The sequence below is a fragment of the Lithobates pipiens genome, unplaced genomic scaffold (genome assembly GCF_037356315.1).
Source record: "Lithobates pipiens isolate NorthernLeopardFrog02 unplaced genomic scaffold, aLitPip1_a1.2 Scaffold_13, whole genome shotgun sequence".
NCBI lineage: Eukaryota > Metazoa > Chordata > Amphibia > Anura > Ranidae > Lithobates > Lithobates pipiens.
Genome location: NW_027507718.1, coordinates 158,611,334 through 158,633,278, shown reverse-complemented (window position 1 = coordinate 158,633,278; position 21,945 = coordinate 158,611,334). Strand labels below are relative to the sequence as shown.

The 21,945-nt window shown below is 55.9% G+C and overlaps 1 protein-coding gene across 10 annotated transcripts in view; it reads left to right on the top strand.

Annotated features, from left to right (window-relative positions):
* SEMA6B (semaphorin 6B) overlaps positions 1-21,945 on the top strand; it is a 1,482,347-nt gene that overhangs the window by 524,614 nt on the left and 935,788 nt on the right. For all 10 annotated transcript variants that reach the window (XM_077475764.1, XM_077475756.1, XM_077475757.1 and 7 more), the window contains one exon: positions 1,275-1,332. In XM_077475764.1, coding sequence (XP_077331890.1) covers positions 1,275-1,332 — 58 coding nt within the window. The remainder of the gene's footprint in view (positions 1-1,274; positions 1,333-21,945) is intronic.

The window sequence follows — 21,945 nt, the reverse complement described above, 5'->3', positions numbered from 1 at the left end:
CTGCAACACCAGCCAATACTCTGCAATACCCACAAATACTCTGCAACACCTGCAAATACTCTGCAACACTAGCCAATGCTCTGCAACACCCGCAAATACTCTGCAACACCCGCAAATACTCTGCAACACTAGCCAATGCTCTGCAACACCCGCAAATACTCTGCAACACCCGCAAATACTCTGCAATACCAGCCAATACTCTGCAACACCCGCCAATACTCTGCAACACCCGCCAATACACTGCAATACCCGCTAATACTCTGCAGTACAATTCCAGCCAATACTCTGCAGTACCCGCCAATACTCTGCAGTACAATTCCAGCCAATACTCTGCTATACCCTGCCAATACTCTGCAATACCCTGCCATAAATTGCCATACCCGGAGATACCCAGCCATACTCAGAGATACCCAGCCATACTCGGAGATACCCTGCAATACCCAGCCATAGTCAGTGATACCCTGCAATACCCAGCCATAGACATCCCCCCCTCCCGCCGCCCTCCGGCGCTTCTACTGACTGACGGCTACAGGGCGGTTGTTTAACTCTGGGAGGCCGTCATATGACGTCCCCCCAGAATTCCGCTCTCGCGCACCCCCTGGGGCACGCACTTGAGAGCATTCCTGACCGCCGGGTCCTATGGATAACGGTAAACGTCTGCTCATCGCGGCCGTTTACCACGTGATTGCTCCGTCAAATGACGGAGTGATCACTTGTAAACAAACCGGCATCATGTTATGACGCCGGTTCCTCCCTCCCCCTCTCTGTACCGATCGGTACAGCGGAGGGGGAAGAGATTGGCGTCAGCATAATTGTCATTCAAAATGTGAGAGCACCGAAAGCTGAAAATTGGTCTGGTTATTAAGGGTGTTTAAGTGCCCAGTGGTCAAGTGGTTAAACTTCATTCTAGAAACTGTTCCCATTCCTCATCCTGAACTGTCTCCTGGTATATCCAAAAACCTAGACCTTAGTACCATGCAGGTCTTGGTTAGGTCTTGTATATCCTCTTCCTAACACCTTAGCTTTTGAACTCCCTGTGCAATCTCTCTTGAAAAACGTTTTTGATTAATGTCGGTTTGAGCCAGAGTGAGGCAGGGTTGTATGGGTACATTGGGGGAAGGCATTTCCCTGCAAAGTTTTTGCTAGTATTCAATCACTTGAAGGCAGTGGCATATAACCCATGGGCTAAGAATTAATTCTTATGTCCAGTATTGTACTCCACAATATGGAATTTACAGGTACATCAAAATTCCCTTTTTTTTTTCTATTTGCAGGAATTCTTTCTATCAAATTCTGCTGGACTCCAAAAGTTTAGAACTGAAATACCAAAAGGTGAGTAAGGAATACTTTAGATAAATACTGTATGTGATATAAAATTGACAAGTCATTTTGTTGCACAATTTTTAAATCTATAAAATGTTAATTGCCAATATTCAGCTGTCATTCTAAAGTTTCGAATTGACCGCTTCCATTAACATGTGTTATTTCATAATTATTCAACGTTCCTCCATTATATATAATAGTCATATACCGATTTGGTCAAACACAACCTTTTTTATCTATATCTTTAAAAAATTGGAAGAACGCTATACATTCAGTATGTATATCTACTGTCAAATTCATGATATAAAAGCAATAACCAATCACTCTACCGGTTTAATGTTTTGTGTTGCAGAGGAGGTCTAGGGCTAGTATTATTGTTTTCACACTACCTATCACGGCGATACCTCACATGTGTGGTTTGAACACCGTTTTCATATTCGAGCGCTACTCACATATTCTGCACGCAAGCTCGGCAAGCTTTTTATTATTTATTTTGTTTAAAAAAAAAATTGTCACGTTTATTCCAATTAAAATGAATGTAAAGCCCTCAGATCTCATATTTGGGCTTAAATGCAAAATAAATAAATAAATACATTTGGTAAGTTTGCAAAAATGACAAAAAAATGTGCCTTTAAGAAGTTTGGGGGTAAGTGGCGTTTCCGCCCTGCTATGGTATGGAGACGGGTAGGGGCCATCTTCCCCTCACTCCATACCTAGCAAGGAGACAGACGCGATCGCCTCCACCGCTGCCGACGGCTCCGGTAAACGGATCGTGGCGGGAGGGGGGCCCTCTACGACCGCCGATAAAAGTGATCTTGTGGCGAATCCACCACAGAGACCACTTTTATCTCGTAGCCGACTGAACATGGGGATACCGGGGTTATGGCAGCTAGCTGCTGCCATAACAATGATATTCCTTCCCAAAGTAGGGACGTACTTTTCCATTTCAATCGGTCAGCAAGTGGTTAACACATAGCGGTTTATTTACTAAAACCAGAGAGTGCAAAATCTGGTGCAGCTGTGCATAGTAGCCAACCAGCTTCTAACTTCAGCTTGTCCAATTAAGCTTTGACAAAAAAATAAACTGCAAGCCGTATATCCCTAATGAACCAAAGCAACGTTACATTTTTTCTATGGGCCTGTCTATTCGATGATAACTTTGTCTTAACAAAAGTATACATATAAAAAAGTTGGCTCTTTGAAATTCAGTGTCTTTTTATTACCCTTGTGTTTACTATTTCTGTGATTTATACTTAAACTAATTGACCTGTGGTTGCTGTTTCCCAAGTTGCCCTGTATTTCCACCTCCGTGATTAGGTCTGTATTGTTAGTAATCAGTAGGTCTAGTAATGCATTGTTTCTTGTTGATGCATTTACCATCAACAACACGCTACCCGGCCGGTCAGGAGAGGGGGTGGGGACGAGCGAGCACCCCCCCTCCTGATCCGTAGCAGGCTGCGTGCCCTCAACATAGGGGGTGCTTTGGGGAAGGGGGGGCCGTGCGGCCCCCCCACTCCAAAGCACCTTGTCCCCATGTTGATGAGGACAAGGGCCTCTTCCCGATATCCCTGGCCGCTGGTTGTCGGGGTCTGCGGGCGGAAGTCTTATTGGAATCCGGAAGCCCCTTTAATAAGGGGGCCTCTGGATCCCAGCCCCCCACCCTATGTAAATGATTATGGGGTACAATTTACCCCTACCCATTCACCTGTGAAAAAAATTTAAAATAAACACAACACACAAGGGTTAAAATAGTTTATTGCACAGCTCCGTGGGTCTTCCGTCTTCGGGGGTCTTCTCACCGGACTCCTCCACTATCTTCTGTGTGCTCTTTTACTAGCAGAGGAGCCTGGCTTTCTTCTTCGCCGCTGCCCTCTTATTCCGACTTCGGGGGTCTTGTCCCCCTCTTCGGTTCTTCTTTCCGGGCCACCACGCCTTCTTCTAGCTCTTTTACAAGCGGTGGCCCAGTCTTCTGTCGCCGCCGCCTTCTGTTCTTCTCTTTTTCTTGAGCTGTTGCCACGTCGCTGTCTCTGGCCCCGCCCATTATGATGTCACAGTCCCATCATCTTCTGGGACTGTGACATCATAATGGGCGAGGACATCATCCGGCGATGTCCCTATATAAGTCGCCGCATGCCGCGTGCCTGTCATTGTGACCAGAGACGAGGCAACAGCTCAAGAAAAGAAGAACTAGTTCCACTAGTAAAAGAGCTAGCAGAATATAGCGGAGGAGTCTGGCGAGAAGACCCCCAAAGACAGAAGACCCACGGAGCTGTGCAATAAACTATTTTAACCCTTGTGTGTTGTGCTTTTTTTACATTTTTTTCACAGGTGAATGGGTAGGGGTACATTGTACCCCATACTCATTCACATAGGGTAGGGGGCCGGGATTCCGATAAGCCCCCCGCCCGCAGACCCCGACAACCAACGACCAGGGTTGGGAAGAGGCCCTTGTCCTCATCAACATGGGGACAAGGTGCTTTGGGGTTCACCCCCCCATGTTGAGGGCAGGTGGCCTAGTACGGCTCAGGAGGTGGGGCGCTCGCTCGTCCCCATCCCATTTCCTGACTGGCTGGGTAGTGTGCTCGGATAAGGGTCTGATATGGACCTAGAGGGGGACCCCCACGCCGTTTTTTCGGCGTAGGGCTTCCTCTTTAAGTCCATACCAGGTGACGGGGCCAGCGACGCTTCCTTCGGTCCCGGCTACCTGGAGCCGAGGACTAGAACACACACAGTCATATTGTCCGCCGAAATGCAAGTCTGGCAGACATATTTGAGTGCATAACTACTTTGGGTAAAAAAAAGTCCGCCGGAGCCCACACACGGGCGGATTGTCAGGCGGACTTGAGTCCGCCGTCAGGGGAGGGCTGGGCTGGGGGGCAGGGATGCAATTGCCCCCTGGGCTGCTCTGATATGCTGTGGCAAAGGCTGCTGTGCCATCAGCTCAAGAGCACACATGCGCAGATCTTGAGCTGGCCGAGTCCAGTACTGTGATCCAGCGATGTCTTCATTTCAGGGCTGACAGTCTGTGTTACACAGCACAGCCCCGCCCAGCCCCTCCCTCCTCCACACCATTGGCTGGCAGAGGCAGGACCTGCTTCTTTCCCCGCCCACACTCCGGGGCAGCCCGTGTGCTGTCTGTGAGGAGGATGTGTGGGCGGTAAAGTTCAATCTGAGCAGTCAGCTGGAATCCAGTGAGGCTCCTGGGAGGCTGAGACCATCCTAGTAAGTGAACTCATCCTCCCTCCCCCACTTTGCAGCCAAAGAGTTTTTTTTTTCTACCAGCCTGAGCAGTATCTTCTAGGTGGTATGATGTGGGCTCACACTGGAATTCTGCGATTTGGCTGCAGTGCTGGTGTCCTGGCAGTCTTCCTGCATGTTGTCCCTGGTCCCATAGAGGTTGCACATTTTTACTGTATGTTCTGAAAGTGCACAAAACGTCCTGCATGCTGCATCTTTGGTGCAATTCCAGAAAATGCAGCAAAAATGTGCAACCTAAAAGAAGTCTGGGGGACTGTGAAAGCCGCCAGTACACTCGCACTGCAGCACACTAAAGGCTTGTATTCACTTGCAGCTGCCACTCCTCTAAAAAGTGATCCATGCTCAGGTCACTTTTCAGAGGCATTTGACAGGCAGTGAGGAGTTGATATTACATTTCATCCCTGTCTGTTTTAACCCTCTAAATGCCAATCCCTGCAGGTAATTATACGGTTCACTTTGAACTCCACCTCATTTCCATTACTCTCTGTAGGTATTAGATGTGCTCTCACCTTATTGTTTGCACATCTAATATCCAAGGGTACTTTCACACTGGGGCGGTGTGGGCAGTAGTGGTAAAGCATTGCTCGTTTTAGCAGCGCTAGCGGGGCACTTTTAAAACCCACTAGCAGCTCAAGAAAGAGTTAAAACCGCCTGTGTTGCTCATTTCAGTGGGCAGGGCACCTCTCCCAAACCGCCCCAATAATGCTGCTTGCAGGACTTTTCAGAATGTCCTACAAGCGCACCGCCCCATTATGAGGGCACTCGGGGCTTGCACACTGGGGTGGCATGAGAGGCAGTTTACAGGCACTATTTTTAGCACTAAAACGCCTGTAAAGCACCTTCAGTGTGAAAGGACCCTAAAAAGAGTTCTGGAAATAAGGTGGAGTTCAAAGTGAATTTCTACACCTAAGTGGAGCGCTCCTTTCAGAAGATTTGAGGATGTTATTAAACAGAGACTGGTGGACTTAGGCCACCATAGACAGATTGAAATTCTGCCTGTTCAGCAGAAATTTCAATCAATCTATGTGCAGACTGGCTGCACAGAATTCGATCTATCAACTGACAATACAACCAGCTTGTCTTTATTTCTTTTTTTTGTGATCACTGCTGGCTGCTAAGCTGCCGGCAGCAATCACTGTATTCTGATGGCTTGAAAACTTTCACCTCAGAGCACACACCCACACACGCCTCTTATGGATGCTTAGTAAATCAAGTGCCAGGCTTCACAAGCATTACACCTGTGTGACTGCGACCAAGTCTGGGCACAAGCTAGAGGTAGCACTTAGTGTGGCGGCAGTGACAGAACAGTCTTTAGTCTTCGCCTTCCTGCAGTCTTATTGGTCTTTGTACTGGGTGTGGGGAAGGGGCAAGCTCTTTTTCTCAGTCTCTCTGGGGCAATCATGCAATCTCTCTCTGGGAGACTGCTCCAAAATGATTGCCCCCACAGGGAGTGACTGCTCCATACTGCCTGCACAGAGAGTGACTGCTTCACACTGCCTGCACAGAGAGAGTGACCGCTTCACACTGCCTGCACAGAGAGAGTGAAAGCTTCACACTGCCTGCACAGAGAGAGTGACCGTTTCACACTGCCTGCACAGAGAGAGTGACCGCTTCACACTGCCTGCACAGAAAGTGACCGCTTCACACTGCCCGCACAGAGAGTGACCGCTTCACACTGCCTGCACAGATAGTGACCGATTCACACTGCCTGCACAGAGAGAGTAACTGCTTCACACTGCCCGCACAGAGAGTGACCGCTTCACACTGCCCACACAGAGAGTAACTGCTTCACACTGCCCACACAGAGAGTGACCACTTCACACTGCCCACACAGAGTGACCGCTTCACACTGCCCACACAGAGAGTGACTGCTTCACACTGCCCGCACAGAGAGTGACCGCTTCACACTGCCCACACAGAGAGTGACCGCTTCACACTGCCCGCACAGAGAGTGACCGCTTCACACTGCCTGCACAGAGAGAGTGACCGCTTCACACTGCCTGCACAGAAAGTGACCGCTTCACACTGCCTGCACAGAGAGAGTGACCGCTTCACACTGCCTGCACAGAGAGAGTGACCGCTTCACACTGCCTGCACAGAGAGAGTGACCGCTTCACACTGCCTGCACAGAAAGTGACCGCTTCACACTGCCCGCACGGAGTGACTGCTTCACACTGCCTGCACAAAGAGTGACCGATTCACACTGCCTGCACAGAAAGAGTAACTGCTTCACACTGCCCGCACAGAGAGTGATCGCTTCACACTGCCCGCACAGAGAGTGATCGCTTCACACTGCCCACACAGAGAGTGATTGCTTCACACTGCCCACACAGAGAGCGTCCACTTCACACTGCCTGCACAGAGAGTGACCGCTTCACACTGCCTGCACAGAGAGAGTGACCGCTTCACACTGCCTGCACAGAAAGTGACCGCTTCACACTGCCCGCACAGAGAGTGACCTCTTCACACTGCCCGCACAGAGAGTGACCGCTTCACACTGCCCGCACAGAGAGTGACCGCTTCACACTGCCCACACAGAGAGTGACTGCTTCACACTGCCCACACAAAGAGTGACCGCTTCACACTGCCTGCACAGAGAGAGTGACTGCTTCACACTGCCTACACAGAGAGTGACCGCTTCACACTGCCTGCACAGAGAGTGACTGCTTCACACTGCCCACACAGAGAGTGGCCGCTTCACACTGCCCACACAAAGTGACCGCTTCACACTGCCCACACAGAGAGTGACCGCTTCACACTGCCCGCACAGAGAGTGACTGCTTCACACTGCCCGCACAGAGAGATGACCGCTTCACACTGCCCACACAGAGAGTGACCGCTTCACACTGCCCACACAGAGAGTGACCGCTTCACACTGCCCACACAGAGAGTGACCGCTCCACACTGCCTGCACAGAGAGTGACCGCTCCACACTGCCTGCACAGAGAGTGACCGCTCCACACTGCCTGCACAGAGAGAGTGACCGCTTCACACTGCCTGCACAGAGAGAGTGACCGCTTCACACTGCCTGCACAGAAAGTGACCGCTTCACACTGCCCGCACAGAGAGTGACTGCTTCACACTGCCTGCACAGAGAGTGACTGCTTCACACTGCCTGCACAGAGAGTGACCGATTCACACTGCCTGCACAGAAAGAGTAACTGCTTCACACTGCCCGCACAGAGAGTGATCGCTTCACACTGCCCACACAGAGAGTGATCGCTTCACACTGCCCACACAGAGAGTGATTGCTTCACACTGCCCACACAGAGAGTGTCCACTTCACACTGCCCACACAGAGAGTGACCGCTTCACACTGCCTGCACAGAGAGAGTGACCGCTTCACACTGCCTGCACAGAAAGTGACCGCTTCACACTGCCCGCACAGAGAGTGACCGCTTCACACTGCCCGCACAGAGAGTGACCGCTTCACACTGCCTGCACAGAGAGTGACTGCTTCACACTGCCCGCACAGAGAGTGACTGCTCCACACTGCCTGCACAAGAGTGACCGCTTCACACTGCCTGCACAGAGAGAGTGACCGCTTCACACTGCCTGCACAGAGAGAGTGACCGCTTCACACTGCCTGCACAGAAAGTGACCACTTCACACTGCCTGCACAGAAAGTGACCACTTCACACTGCCCGCACAGAGAGTGACCGCTTCACACTGCCCGCACAGAGAGTGACCGCTTCACACTGCCCGCACAGAGAGTGACCGCTTCACACTGCCTGCACAGAGAGAGTAACCGCTTCACACTGCCCCCACAGGGAGTGACCACTTCACACTGCCCCCACAGGGAGTGACCGCTTCACACTGCCTGCACAGAGAGTGACCGCTTCACACTGCCTGCACAGAGAGTGACTGCTTCACACTGCCCACACAAAGAGTGACCGCTTCACACTGCCTGCACAGAGAGAGTGACTGCTTCACACTGCCCGCCCAGAGAGTGACCGCTTCACACTGCCCACACAGAGAGTGACCGCTTCACACTGCCCGCACAGAGAGTGACCGCTTCACACTGCCCGCACAGAGAGTGACTGCTCCACACTGCCCGCACAGAGAGAGTGACCGCTTCACACTGCCCGCCCAGAGAGTGACCGCTTCACACTGCCCGCACAGAGAGTGACCGCTTCACACTGCCCGCACAGAGAGTGACTTCTCCACACTGCCCGCACAGAGAGAGTGACCGCTTCACACTGCCCACACAGAGAGTGACCGCTTCACACTGCCCACACAGAGAGTGACCGCTTCACACTGCCTGCACAGAGAGAGTAACCGCTTCACACTGACCTCACAGGGAGTGACCGCTTCACACTGCCCCCACAGGGAGTGGCCGCTTCACACTGCCCGCACAGAAAGTGACTGCTCCACACTGCCTGCACAAGAGTGACCGCTTCACACTGCCTGCACAGAGAGAGTGACCGCTTCACACTGCCTGCACAGAGAGTGACCGCTTCACAGTGCCCGCACAGAGAGTGACCGCTTCACACTGCCCACACAGAGAGTGACTGCTTCACACTGCCCGCCCAGAGAGTGACTGCTTCACACTGCCCGCCCAGAGAGTGACCGCTTCACACTGCCCACACAGAGAGTGACCGCTTCACACTGCCCGCACAGAGAGTGACCGCTTCACACTGCCCGCACAGAGAGTGACTTCTCCACACTGCCCGCACAGAGAGAGTGACCGCTTCACACTGCCCGCACAGAGAGTGACCGCTTCACACTGCCCACACAGAGAGTGACCGCTTCACACTGCCTGCACAGAGAGAGTAACCGCTTCACACTGACCTCACAGGGAGTGACCGCTTCACACTGCCCCCACAGGGAGTGGCCGCTTCACACTGCCCGCACAGAGAGTGACCGCTTCACACTGCCTGCACAGAAAGTGACCGCTTCACACTGCCCGCACAGAGAGTGACTGCTCCACACTGCCTGCACAAAAGTGACCGCTTCACACTGCCTGCACAGAGAGAGTAACCGCTTCACACTGACCTCACAGGGAGTGACCGCTTCACACTGCCCCCACAGGGAGTGGCCGCTTCACACTGCCCGCACAGAGAGTGACTGCTTCACACTGCCTGCACAGAGAGTGACCGCTTCACACTGCCCGCACAGAGAGTGACTGCTCCACACTGCCTGCACAAGAGTGACCGCTTCACACTGCCTGCACAGAGAGAGTGACCGCTTCACACTGCCTGCACAGAGAGTGACCGCTTCACACTGCCCGCACAGAGAGTGACCGCTTCACACTGCCCACACAGAGAGTGACCGCTTCACACTGCCCGCCCAGAGAGTGACTGCTTCACACTGCCCGCCCAGAGAGTGACCGCTTCACACTGCCCACACAGAGAGTGACCGCTTCACACTGCCCGCACAGAGAGTGACCGCTTCACACTGCCCGCACAGAGAGTGACTTCTCCACACTGCCCGCACAGAGAGAGTGACCGCTTCACACTGCCCACACAGAGAGTGACCGCTTCACACTGCCCACACAGAGAGTGACCGCTTCACACTGCCTGCACAGAGAGAGTAACCGCTTCACACTGACCTCACAGGGAGTGACCGCTTCACACTGCCCCCACAGGGAGTGGCCGCTTCACACTGCCCGCACAGAGAGTGACCGCTTCACACTGCCTGCACAGAAAGTGACCGCTTCACACTGCCCGCACAGAGAGTGACTGCTCCACACTGCCTGCACAAGAGTGACCGCTTCACACTGCCTGCACAGAGAGAGTGACCGCTTCATACTGCCTGCACAGAGAGTGACCGCTTCACACTGCCTGCACAGAGAGAGTGACCGCTTCACACTGCCTGCACAGAAAGTGACCGCTTCACACTGCCCGCACAGAGAGTGACCACTTCACACTGCCCGCACAGAGAGTGACCGCTTCACACTGCCCGCACAGAGAGTGACTGCTCCACACTGCCTGCACAAGAGTGACCGCTTCACACTGCCTGCACAGAGAGAGTGACCGCTTCACACTGCCTGCACAGAGAGTGACCGCTTCACACTGCCCGCACAGAGAGTGACCGCTTCACACTGCCCACACAGAGAGTGACTGCTTCACACTGCCCGCCCAGAGAGTGACCGCTTCACACTGCCCACACAGAGAGTGACCGCTTCACACTGCCTGCACAGAGAGAGTAACCGCTTCACACTGACCTCACAGGGAGTGACCGCTTCACACTGCCCCCACAGGGAGTGGCCGCTTCACACTGCCCGCACAGAGAGTGACTGCTTCACACTGCCTGCACAGAGAGTGACCGCTTCACACTGCCCGCACAGAGAGTGACTGCTCCACACTGCCTGCACAAGAGTGACCGCTTCACACTGCCTGCACAGAGAGAGTGACCGCTTCACACTGCCTGCACAGAGAGTGACCGCTTCACACTGCCCGCACAGAGAGTGACCGCTTCACACTGCCCACACAGAGAGTGACTGCTTCACACTGCCCGCCCAGAGAGTGACCGCTTCACACTGCCCACACAAAGAGTGACCGCTTCACACTGCCCGCACAGAGAGTGACCGCTTCACACTGCCCGCACAGAGAGTGACTTCTCCACACTGCCCGCACAGAGAGAGTGACCGCTTCACACTGCCCACACAGAGAGTGACCGCTTCACACTGCCCACACAGAGAGTGACCGCTTCACACTGCCTGCACAGAGAGAGTAACCTCTTCACACTGACCTCACAGGGAGTGACCGCTTCACACTGCCCCCACAGGGAGTGGCCGCTTCACACTGCCCGCACAGAGAGTGACCGCTTCACACTGCCTGCACAGAAAGTGACCGCTTCACACTGCCCGCACAGAGAGTGACTGCTCCACACTGCCTGCACAAGAGTGACCGCTTCACACTGCCTGCACAGAGAGAGTGACCGCTTCACACTGCCTGCACAGAGAGTGACCGCTTCAAACTGCCTGCACAAGAGTGACCGCTTCACACTGCCTGCACAGAGAGAGTGACGGCTTCATACTGCCTGCACAGAGAGTGACCGCTTCACACTGCCTGCACAGAGAGAGTGACCGCTTCACACTGCCTGCACAGAAAGTGACCGCTTCACACTGCCCGCACAGAGAGTGACCACTTCACACTGCCCGCACAGAGAGTGACCGCTTCACACTGCCCGCACAGAGAGTGACTGCTCCACACTGCCTGCACAAGAGTGACCGCTTCACACTGCCTGCACAGAGAGAGTGACCGCTTCACACTGCCTGCACAGAGAGTGACCGCTTCACACTGCCCGCACAGAGAGTGACCGCTTCACACTGCCCACACAGAGAGTGACTGCTTCACACTGCCCGCCCAGAGAGTGACCGCTTCACACTGCCCACACAGAGAGTGACCGCTTCACACTGCCTGCACAGAGAGAGTAACCGCTTCACACTGACCTCACAGGGAGTGACCGCTTCACACTGCCCCCACAGGGAGTGGCCGCTTCACACTGCCCGCACAGAGAGTGACTGCTTCACACTGCCTGCACAGAGAGTGACCGCTTCACACTGCCCGCACAGAGAGTGACTGCTCCACACTGCCTGCACAAGAGTGACCGCTTCACACTGCCTGCACAGAGAGAGTGACCGCTTCACACTGCCTGCACAGAGAGTGACCGCTTCACACTGCCCGCACAGAGAGTGACCGCTTCACACTGCCCACACAGAGAGTGACTGCTTCACACTGCCCGCCCAGAGAGTGACCGCTTCACACTGCCCACACAAAGAGTGACCGCTTCACACTGCCCGCACAGAGAGTGACCGCTTCACACTGCCCGCACAGAGAGTGACTGCTCCACACTGCCTGCACAAGAGTGACCGCTTCACACTGCCTGCACAGAGAGAGTGACCGCTTCATACTGCCTGCACAGAGAGTGACCGCTTCACACTGCCTGCACAGAGAGAGTGACCGCTTCACACTGCCTGCACAGAAAGTGACCGCTTCACACTGCCTGCACAGAGAGTGACCGCTTCACACTGCCTGCACAGAGAGAGTGACCGCTTCACACTGCCCACACAAAGAGTGACCGCTTCACACTGCCTGCACAGAAAGTGACCGCTTCACACTGCCCGCACAGAGAGTGACTGCTCCACACTGCCTGCACAAGAGTGACCGCTTCACACTGCCTGCACAGAGAGAGTGACCGCTTCATACTGCCTGCACAGAGAGTGACCGCTTCACACTGCCTGCACAGAGAGAGTGACCGCTTCACACTGCCTGCACAGAAAGTGACCGCTTCACACTGCCCGCACAGAGAGTGACTACTTCACACTGCCCGCACAGAGAGTGACCGCTTCACACTGCCCGCACAGAGAGTGACTGCTCCACACTGCCTGCACAAGAGTGACCGCTTCACACTGCCTGCACAGAGAGAGTGACCGCTTCACACTGCCTGCACAGAGAGTGACCGCTTCACACTGCCCGCACAGAGAGTGACCGCTTCACACTGCCCACACAGAGAGTGACTGCTTCACACTGCCCGCCCAGAGAGTGACCGCTTCACACTGCCCACACAGAGAGTGACCGCTTCACACTGCCTGCACAGAGAGAGTAACCGCTTCACACTGACCTCACAGGGAGTGACCGCTTCACACTGCCCCCACAGGGAGTGGCCGCTTCACACTGCCCGCACAGAGAGTGACTGCTTCACAATGCCTGCACAGAGAGTGACCGCTTCACACTGCCCGCACAGAGAGTGACTGCTCCACACTGCCTGCACAAGAGTGACCGCTTCACACTGCCTGCACAGAGAGAGTGACCGCTTCACACTGCCTGCACAGAGAGTGACCGCTTCACACTGCCCGCACAGAGAGTGACCGCTTCACACTGCCCACACAGAGAGTGACTGCTTCACACTGCCCGCCCAGAGAGTGACCGCTTCACACTGCCCACACAAAGAGTGACCGCTTCACACTGCCCGCACAGAGAGTGACCGCTTCACACTGCCCGCACAGAGAGTGACTTCTCCACACTGCCCGCACAGAGAGAGTGACCGCTTCACACTGCCCACACAGAGAGTGACCGCTTCACACTGCCCACACAGAGAGTGACCGCTTCACACTGCCTGCACAGAGAGAGTAACCTCTTCACACTGACCTCACAGGGAGTGACCGCTTCACACTGCCCCCACAGGGAGTGGCCGCTTCACACTGCCCGCACAGAGAGTGACCGCTTCACACTGCCTGCACAGAAAGTGACCGCTTCACACTGCCCGCACAGAGAGTGACTGCTCCACACTGCCTGCACAAGAGTGACCGCTTCACACTGCCTGCACAGAGAGAGTGACCGCTTCACACTGCCTGCACAGAGAGTGACCGCTTCACACTGCCTGCACAGAGAGAGTGACCGCTTCACACTGCCTGCACAGAAAGTGACCGCTTCACACTGCCCGCACGGAGAGTGACCACTTCACACTGCCCGCACAGAGAGTGACCGCTTCACACTGCCCGCACAGAGAGTGACCGCTTCACACTGCCCGCACAGAGAGTGACCGCTTCACACTGCCTGCACAGAGAGAGTAACCGCTTCACACTGCCCCCACAGGGAGTGACCACTTCACACTGCCCCCACAGGGAGTGACCGCTTCACACTGCCCGCACAGAGAGTGACCGCTTCACACTGCCTGCACAGAGAGTGACTGCTTCACACTGCCCACACAAAGAGTGACCGCTTCACACTGCCTGCACAGAGAGAGTGACTGCTTCACACTGCCTACACAGAGAGATTAACCGCTTCACACTGCCCCCACAGGGAGTGACCGCTTCACACTGCCCACACAGAGAGTGACCGCTTCACACTGCCTGCACAGAGAGAGTAACCGCTTCACACTGCCCTCACAGGGAGTGACCGCTTCACACTGCCCCCACAGGGAGTGGCCGCTTCACACTGCCCGCACAGAGAGTGACCGCTTCACACTGCCTGCACAGAGAGTGACTGCTTCACACTGCCCGCACAAAGAGTGACCGCTTCACACTGCCTGCAAAGAGAGAGTGACCGCTTCACACTGCCTGCACAGAAAGTGACCGCTTCACACTGCCCGCACTTAGAGTGACCGCTTCACACTGCCCACACAGAGAGTGACTGCTTCACACTGCCCGCCCAGAGAGTGACCGCTTCACACTGCCCGCCCAGAGAGTGACCGCTTCACACTGCCCGCACAGAGAGTGACCGCTTCACACTGCCCGCACAGAGAGTGACTTCTCCACACTGCCCGCACAGAGAGAGTGATCGCTTCACACTGCCCACACAGAGAGTGACCGCTTCACACTGCCTGCACAGAGAGAGTAACCGCTTCACACTGACCTCACAGGGAGTGACCGCTTCACACTGCCCCCACAGGGAGTGGCCGCTTCACACTGCCCGCACAGAGAGTGACTGCTCCACACTGCCTGCACAAGAGTGACCGCTTCACACTGCCTGCACAGAGAGAGTGACCGCTTCACACTGCCTGCACAGAGAGTGACCGCTTCACAGTGCCCGCACAGAGAGTGACCGCTTCACACTGCCCACACAGAGAGTGACTGCTTCACACTGCCCGCCCAGAGAGTGACTGCTTCACACTGCCCGCCCAGAGAGTGACCGCTTCACACTGCCCACACAGAGAGTGACCGCTTCACACTGCCCGCACAGAGAGTGACCGCTTCACACTGCCCGCACAGAGAGTGACTTCTCCACACTGCCCGCACAGAGAGAGTGACCGCTTCACACTGCCCGCACAGAGAGTGACCGCTTCACACTGCCCACACAGAGAGTGACCGCTTCACACTGCCTGCACAGAGAGAGTAACCGCTTCACACTGACCTCACAGGGAGTGACCGCTTCACACTGCCCCCACAGGGAGTGGCCGCTTCACACTGCCCGCACAGAGAGTGACCGCTTCACACTGCCTGCACAGAAAGTGACCGCTTCACACTGCCCGCACAGAGAGTGACTGCTCCACACTGCCTGCACAAAAGTGACCGCTTCACACTGCCTGCACAGAGAGAGTAACCGCTTCACACTGACCTCACAGGGAGTGACCGCTTCACACTGCCCCCACAGGGAGTGGCCGCTTCACACTGCCTGCACAGAGAGTGACTGCTTCACACTGCCTGCACAGAGAGTGACCGCTTCACACTGCCCGCACAGAGAGTGACTGCTCCACACTGCCTGCACAAGAGTGACCGCTTCACACTGCCTGCACAGAGAGAGTGACCGCTTCACACTGCCTGCACAGAGAGTGACCGCTTCACACTGCCCGCACAGAGAGTGACCGCTTCACACTGCCCACACAGAGAGTGACCGCTTCACACTGCCCGCCCAGAGAGTGACTGCTTCACACTGCCCGCCCAGAGAGTGACCGCTTCACACTGCCCACACAGAGAGTGACCGCTTCACACTGCCCGCACAGAGAGTGACCGCTTCACACTGCCCGCACAGAGAGTGACTTCTCCACACTGCCCGCACAGAGAGAGTGACCGCTTCACACTGCCCACACAGAGAGTGACCGCTTCACACTGCCCACACAGAGAGTGACCGCTTCACACTGCCTGCACAGAGAGAGTAACCGCTTCACACTGACCTCACAGGGAGTGACCGCTTCACACTGCCCCCACAGGGAGTGGCCGCTTCACACTGCCCGCACAGAGAGTGACCGCTTCACACTGCCTGCACAGAAAGTGACCGCTTCACACTGCCCGCACAGAGAGTGACTGCTCCACACTGCCTGCACAAGAGTGACCGCTTCACACTGCCTGCACAGAGAGAGTGACCGCTTCATACTGCCTGCACAGAGAGTGACCGCTTCACACTGCCTGCACAGAGAGAGTGACCGCTTCACACTGCCTGCACAGAAAGTGACCGCTTCACACTGCCCGCACAGAGAGTGACCACTTCACACTGCCCGCACAGAGAGTGACCGCTTCACACTGCCCGCACAGAGAGTGACTGCTCCACACTGCCTGCACAAGAGTGACCGCTTCACACTGCCTGCACAGAGAGAGTGACCGCTTCACACTGCCTGCACAGAGAGTGACCGCTTCACACTGCCCGCACAGAGAGTGACCGCTTCACACTGCCCACACAGAGAGTGACTGCTTCACACTGCCCGCCCAGAGAGTGACCGCTTCACACTGCCCACACAGAGAGTGACCGCTTCACACTGCCTGCACAGAGAGAGTAACCGCTTCACACTGACCTCACAGGGAGTGACCGCTTCACACTGCCCCCACAGGGAGTGGCCGCTTCACACTGCCCGCACAGAGAGTGACTGCTTCACACTGCCTGCACAGAGAGTGACCGCTTCACACTGCCCGCACAGAGAGTGACTGCTCCACACTGCCTGCACAAGAGTGACCGCTTCACACTGCCTGCACAGAGAGAGTGACCGCTTCACACTGCCTGCACAGAGAGTGACCGCTTCACACTGCCCGCACAGAGAGTGACCGCTTCACACTGCCCACACAGAGAGTGACTGCTTCACACTGCCCGCCCAGAGAGTGACCGCTTCACACTGCCCACACAAAGAGTGACCGCTTCACACTGCCCGCACAGAGAGTGACCGCTTCACACTGCCCGCACAGAGAGTGACTTCTCCACACTGCCCGCACAGAGAGAGTGACCGCTTCACACTGCCCACACAGAGAGTGACCGCTTCACACTGCCCACACAGAGAGTGACCGCTTCACACTGCCTGCACAGAGAGAGTAACCTCTTCACACTGACCTCACAGGGAGTGACCGCTTCACACTGCCCCCACAGGGAGTGGCCGCTTCACACTGCCCGCACAGAGAGTGACCGCTTCACACTGCCTGCACAGAAAGTGACCGCTTCACACTGCCCGCACAGAGAGTGACTGCTCCACACTGCCTGCACAAGAGTGACCGCTTCACACTGCCTGCACAGAGAGAGTGACCGCTTCACACTGCCTGCACAGAGAGTGACCGCTTCAAACTGCCTGCACAAGAGTGACCGCTTCACACTGCCTGCACAGAGAGAGTGACCGCTTCATACTGCCTGCACAGAGAGTGACCGCTTCACACTGCCTGCACAGAGAGAGTGACCGCTTCACACTGCCTGCACAGAAAGTGACCGCTTCACACTGCCCGCACAGAGAGTGACCACTTCACACTGCCCGCACAGAGAGTGACCGCTTCACACTGCCCGCACAGAGAGTGACTGCTCCACACTGCCTGCACAAGAGTGACCGCTTCACACTGCCTGCACAGAGAGAGTGACCGCTTCACACTGCCTGCACAGAGAGTGACCGCTTCACACTGCCCGCACAGAGAGTGACCGCTTCACACTGCCCACACAGAGAGTGACTGCTTCACACTGCCCGCCCAGAGAGTGACCGCTTCACACTGCCCACACAGAGAGTGACCGCTTCACACTGCCTGCACAGAGAGAGTAACCGCTTCACACTGACCTCACAGGGAGTGACCGCTTCACACTGCCCCCACAGGGAGTGGCCGCTTCACACTGCCCGCACAGAGAGTGACTGCTTCACACTGCCTGCACAGAGAGTGACCGCTTCACACTGCCCGCACAGAGAGTGACTGCTCCACACTGCCTGCACAAGAGTGACCGCTTCACACTGCCTGCACAGAGAGAGTGACCGCTTCACACTGCCTGCACAGAGAGTGACCGCTTCACACTGCCCGCACAGAGAGTGACCGCTTCACACTGCCCACACAGAGAGTGACTGCTTCACACTGCCCGCCCAGAGAGTGACCGCTTCACACTGCCCACACAAAGAGTGACCGCTTCACACTGCCCGCACAGAGAGTGACCGCTTCACACTGCCCGCACAGAGAGTGACTGCTCCACACTGCCTGCACAAGAGTGACCGCTTCACACTGCCTGCACAGAGAGAGTGACCGCTTCATACTGCCTGCACAGAGAGTGACCGCTTCACACTGCCTGCACAGAGAGAGTGACCGCTTCACACTGCCTGCACAGAAAGTGACCGCTTCACACTGCCTGCACAGAGAGTGACCGCTTCACACTGCCTGCACAGAGAGAGTGACCGCTTCACACTGCCCACACAAAGAGTGACCGCTTCACACTGCCTGCACAGAAAGTGACCGCTTCACACTGCCCGCACAGAGAGTGACTGCTCCACACTGCCTGCACAAGAGTGACCGCTTCACACTGCCTGCACAGAGAGAGTGACCGCTTCATACTGCCTGCACAGAGAGTGACCGCTTCACACTGCCTGCACAGAGAGAGTGACCGCTTCACACTGCCTGCACAGAAAGTGACCGCTTCACACTGCCCACACAGAGAGTGACTACTTCACACTGCCCGCACAGAGAGTGACCGCTTCACACTGCCCGCACAGAGAGTGACTGCTCCACACTGCCTGCACAAGAGTGACCGCTTCACACTGCCTGCACAGAGAGAGTGACCGCTTCACACTGCCTGCACAGAGAGTGACCGCTTCACACTGCCCGCACAGAGAGTGACCGCTTCACACTGCCCACACAGAGAGTGACTGCTTCACACTGCCCGCCCAGAGAGTGACCGCTTCACACTGCCCACACAGAGAGTGACCGCTTCACACTGCCTGCACAGAGAGAGTAACCGCTTCACACTGACCTCACAGGGAGTGACCGCTTCACACTGCCCCCACAGGGAGTGGCCGCTTCACACTGCCCGCACAGAGAGTGACTGCTTCACAATGCCTGCACAGAGAGTGACCGCTTCACACTGCCCGCACAGAGAGTGACTGCTCCACACTGCCTGCACAAGAGTGACCGCTTCACACTGCCTGCACAGAGAGAGTGACCGCTTCACACTGCCTGCACAGAGAGTGACCGCTTCACACTGCCCGCACAGAGAGTGACCGCTTCACACTGCCCACACAGAGAGTGACTGCTTCACACTGCCCGCCCAGAGAGTGACCGCTTCACACTGCCCACACAAAGAGTGACCGCTTCACACTGCCCGCACAGAGAGTGACCGCTTCACACTGCCCGCACAGAGAGTGACTTCTCCACACTGCCCGCACAGAGAGAGTGACCGCTTCACACTGCCCACACAGAGAGTGACCGCTTCACACTGCCCACACAGAGAGTGACCGCTTCACACTGCCTGCACAGAGAGAGTAACCTCTTCACACTGACCTCACAGGGAGTGACCGCTTCACACTGCCCCCACAGGGAGTGGCCGCTTCACACTGCCCGCACAGAGAGTGACCGCTTCACACTGCCTGCACAGAAAGTGACCGCTTCACACTGCCCGCACAGAGAGTGACTGCTCCACACTGCCTGCACAAGAGTGACCGCTTCACACTGCCTGCACAGAGAGAGTGACCGCTTCACACTGCCTGCACAGAGAGTGACCGCTTCACACTGCCTGCACAGAGAGAGTGACCGCTTCACACTGCCTGCACAGAAAGTGACCGCTTCACACTGCCCGCACGGAGAGTGACCACTTCACACTGCCCGCACAGAGAGTGACCGCTTCACACTGCCCGCACAGAGAGTGACCGCTTCACACTGCCCGCACAGAGAGTGACCGCTTCACACTGCCTGCACAGAGAGAGTAACCGCTTCACACTGCCCCCACAGGGAGTGACCACTTCACACTGCCCCCACAGGGAGTGACCGCTTCACACTGCCCGCACAGAGAGTGACCGCTTCACACTGCCTGCACAGAGAGTGACTGCTTCACACTGCCCACACAAAGAGTGACCGCTTCACACTGCCTGCACAGAGAGAGTGACTGCTTCACACTGCCTACACAGAGAGATTAACCGCTTCACACTGCCCCCACAGGGAGTGACCGCTTCACACTGCCCACACAGAGAGTGACCGCTTCACACTGCCCACACAGAGAGTGACCGCTTCACACTGCCTGCACAGAGAGAGTAACTGCTTCACACTGCCCCCACAGGGAGTGACCGCTTCACACTGCCCCCACAGAGAGTGACCGCTTCACACTGCCTGCACAGAGAGAGTGACTGCTTCACACTGCCTACACAGAGAGTGACTGCTTCACACTGCCTACACAGAGAGTGACCGCTTCACACTGCCTGCACAGAGAGTAACTGCTTCACACTGCCCACACAGAGAGTGACCGCTTCACACTGCCCACACAGAGTGACCGCTTCACACTGCCCACACAGAGAGTGACTGCTTCACACTGCCAGCACAGAGAGTAACTGCTTCACACTGCCTGCACAGAAAGTGACCGCTTCACACTGCCCGCACAGAGAGTGACTGCTCCACACTGCCTGCACAGAGAGTGACTGCTTCACACTACCCACACAAAGAGTGACCGCTTCACACTGCCTGCACAGAGAGAGTGACTGCTTCACACTGCCTACACAGAGAGTGACCGCTTCACACTGCCCACACAGAGAGTGACCGCTTCACACTGCCCACACAGAGAGTGACCGCTTCACACTGCCTGCACAGAGAGAGTAACCTCTTCACACTGACCTCACAGGGAGTGACCGCTTCACACTGCCCCCACAGGGAGTGGCCGCTTCACACTGCCCGCACAGAGAGTGACCGCTTCACACTGCCTGCACAGAAAGTGACCGCTTCACACTGCCCGCACAGAGAGTGACTGCTCCACACTGCCTGCACAAGAGTGACCGCTTCACACTGCCTGCACAGAGAGAGTGACCGCTTCACACTGCCTGCACAGAGAGTGACCGCTTCACACTGCCTGCACAGAGAGAGTGACCGCTTCACACTGCCTGCACAGAAAGTGACCGCTTCACACTGCCCGCACAGAGAGTGACCACTTCACACTGCCCGCACAGAGAGTGACCGCTTCACACTGCCCGCACAGAGAGTGACCGCTTCACACTGCCCGCACAGAGAGTGACCGCTTCACACTGCCTGCACAGAGAGAGTAACCGCTTCACACTGCCCCCACAGGGAGTGACCACTTCACACTGCCCCCACAGGGAGTGACCGCTTCACACTGCCCGCACAGAGAGTGACCGCTTCACACTGCCTGCACAGAGAGTGACTGCTTCACACTGCCCACACAAAGAGTGACCGCTTCACACTGCCTGCACAGAGAGAGTGACTGCTTCACACTGCCTACACAGAGAGAGTAACCGCTTCACACTGCCCCCACAGGGAGTGACCGCTTCACACTGCCCACACAGAGAGTGACCGCTTCACACTGCCCACACAGAGAGTGACCGCTTCACACTGCCTGCACAGAGAGAGTAACTGCTTCACACTGCCCCCACAGGGAGTGACCGCTTCACACTGCCCCCACAGGGAGTGACCGCTTCACACTGCCTGCACAGAGAGAGTGACTGCTTCACACTGCCTACACAGAGAGTGACTGCTTCACACTGCCTACACAGAGAGTGACCGCTTCACACTGCCTGCACAGAGAGTAACTGCTTCACACTGCC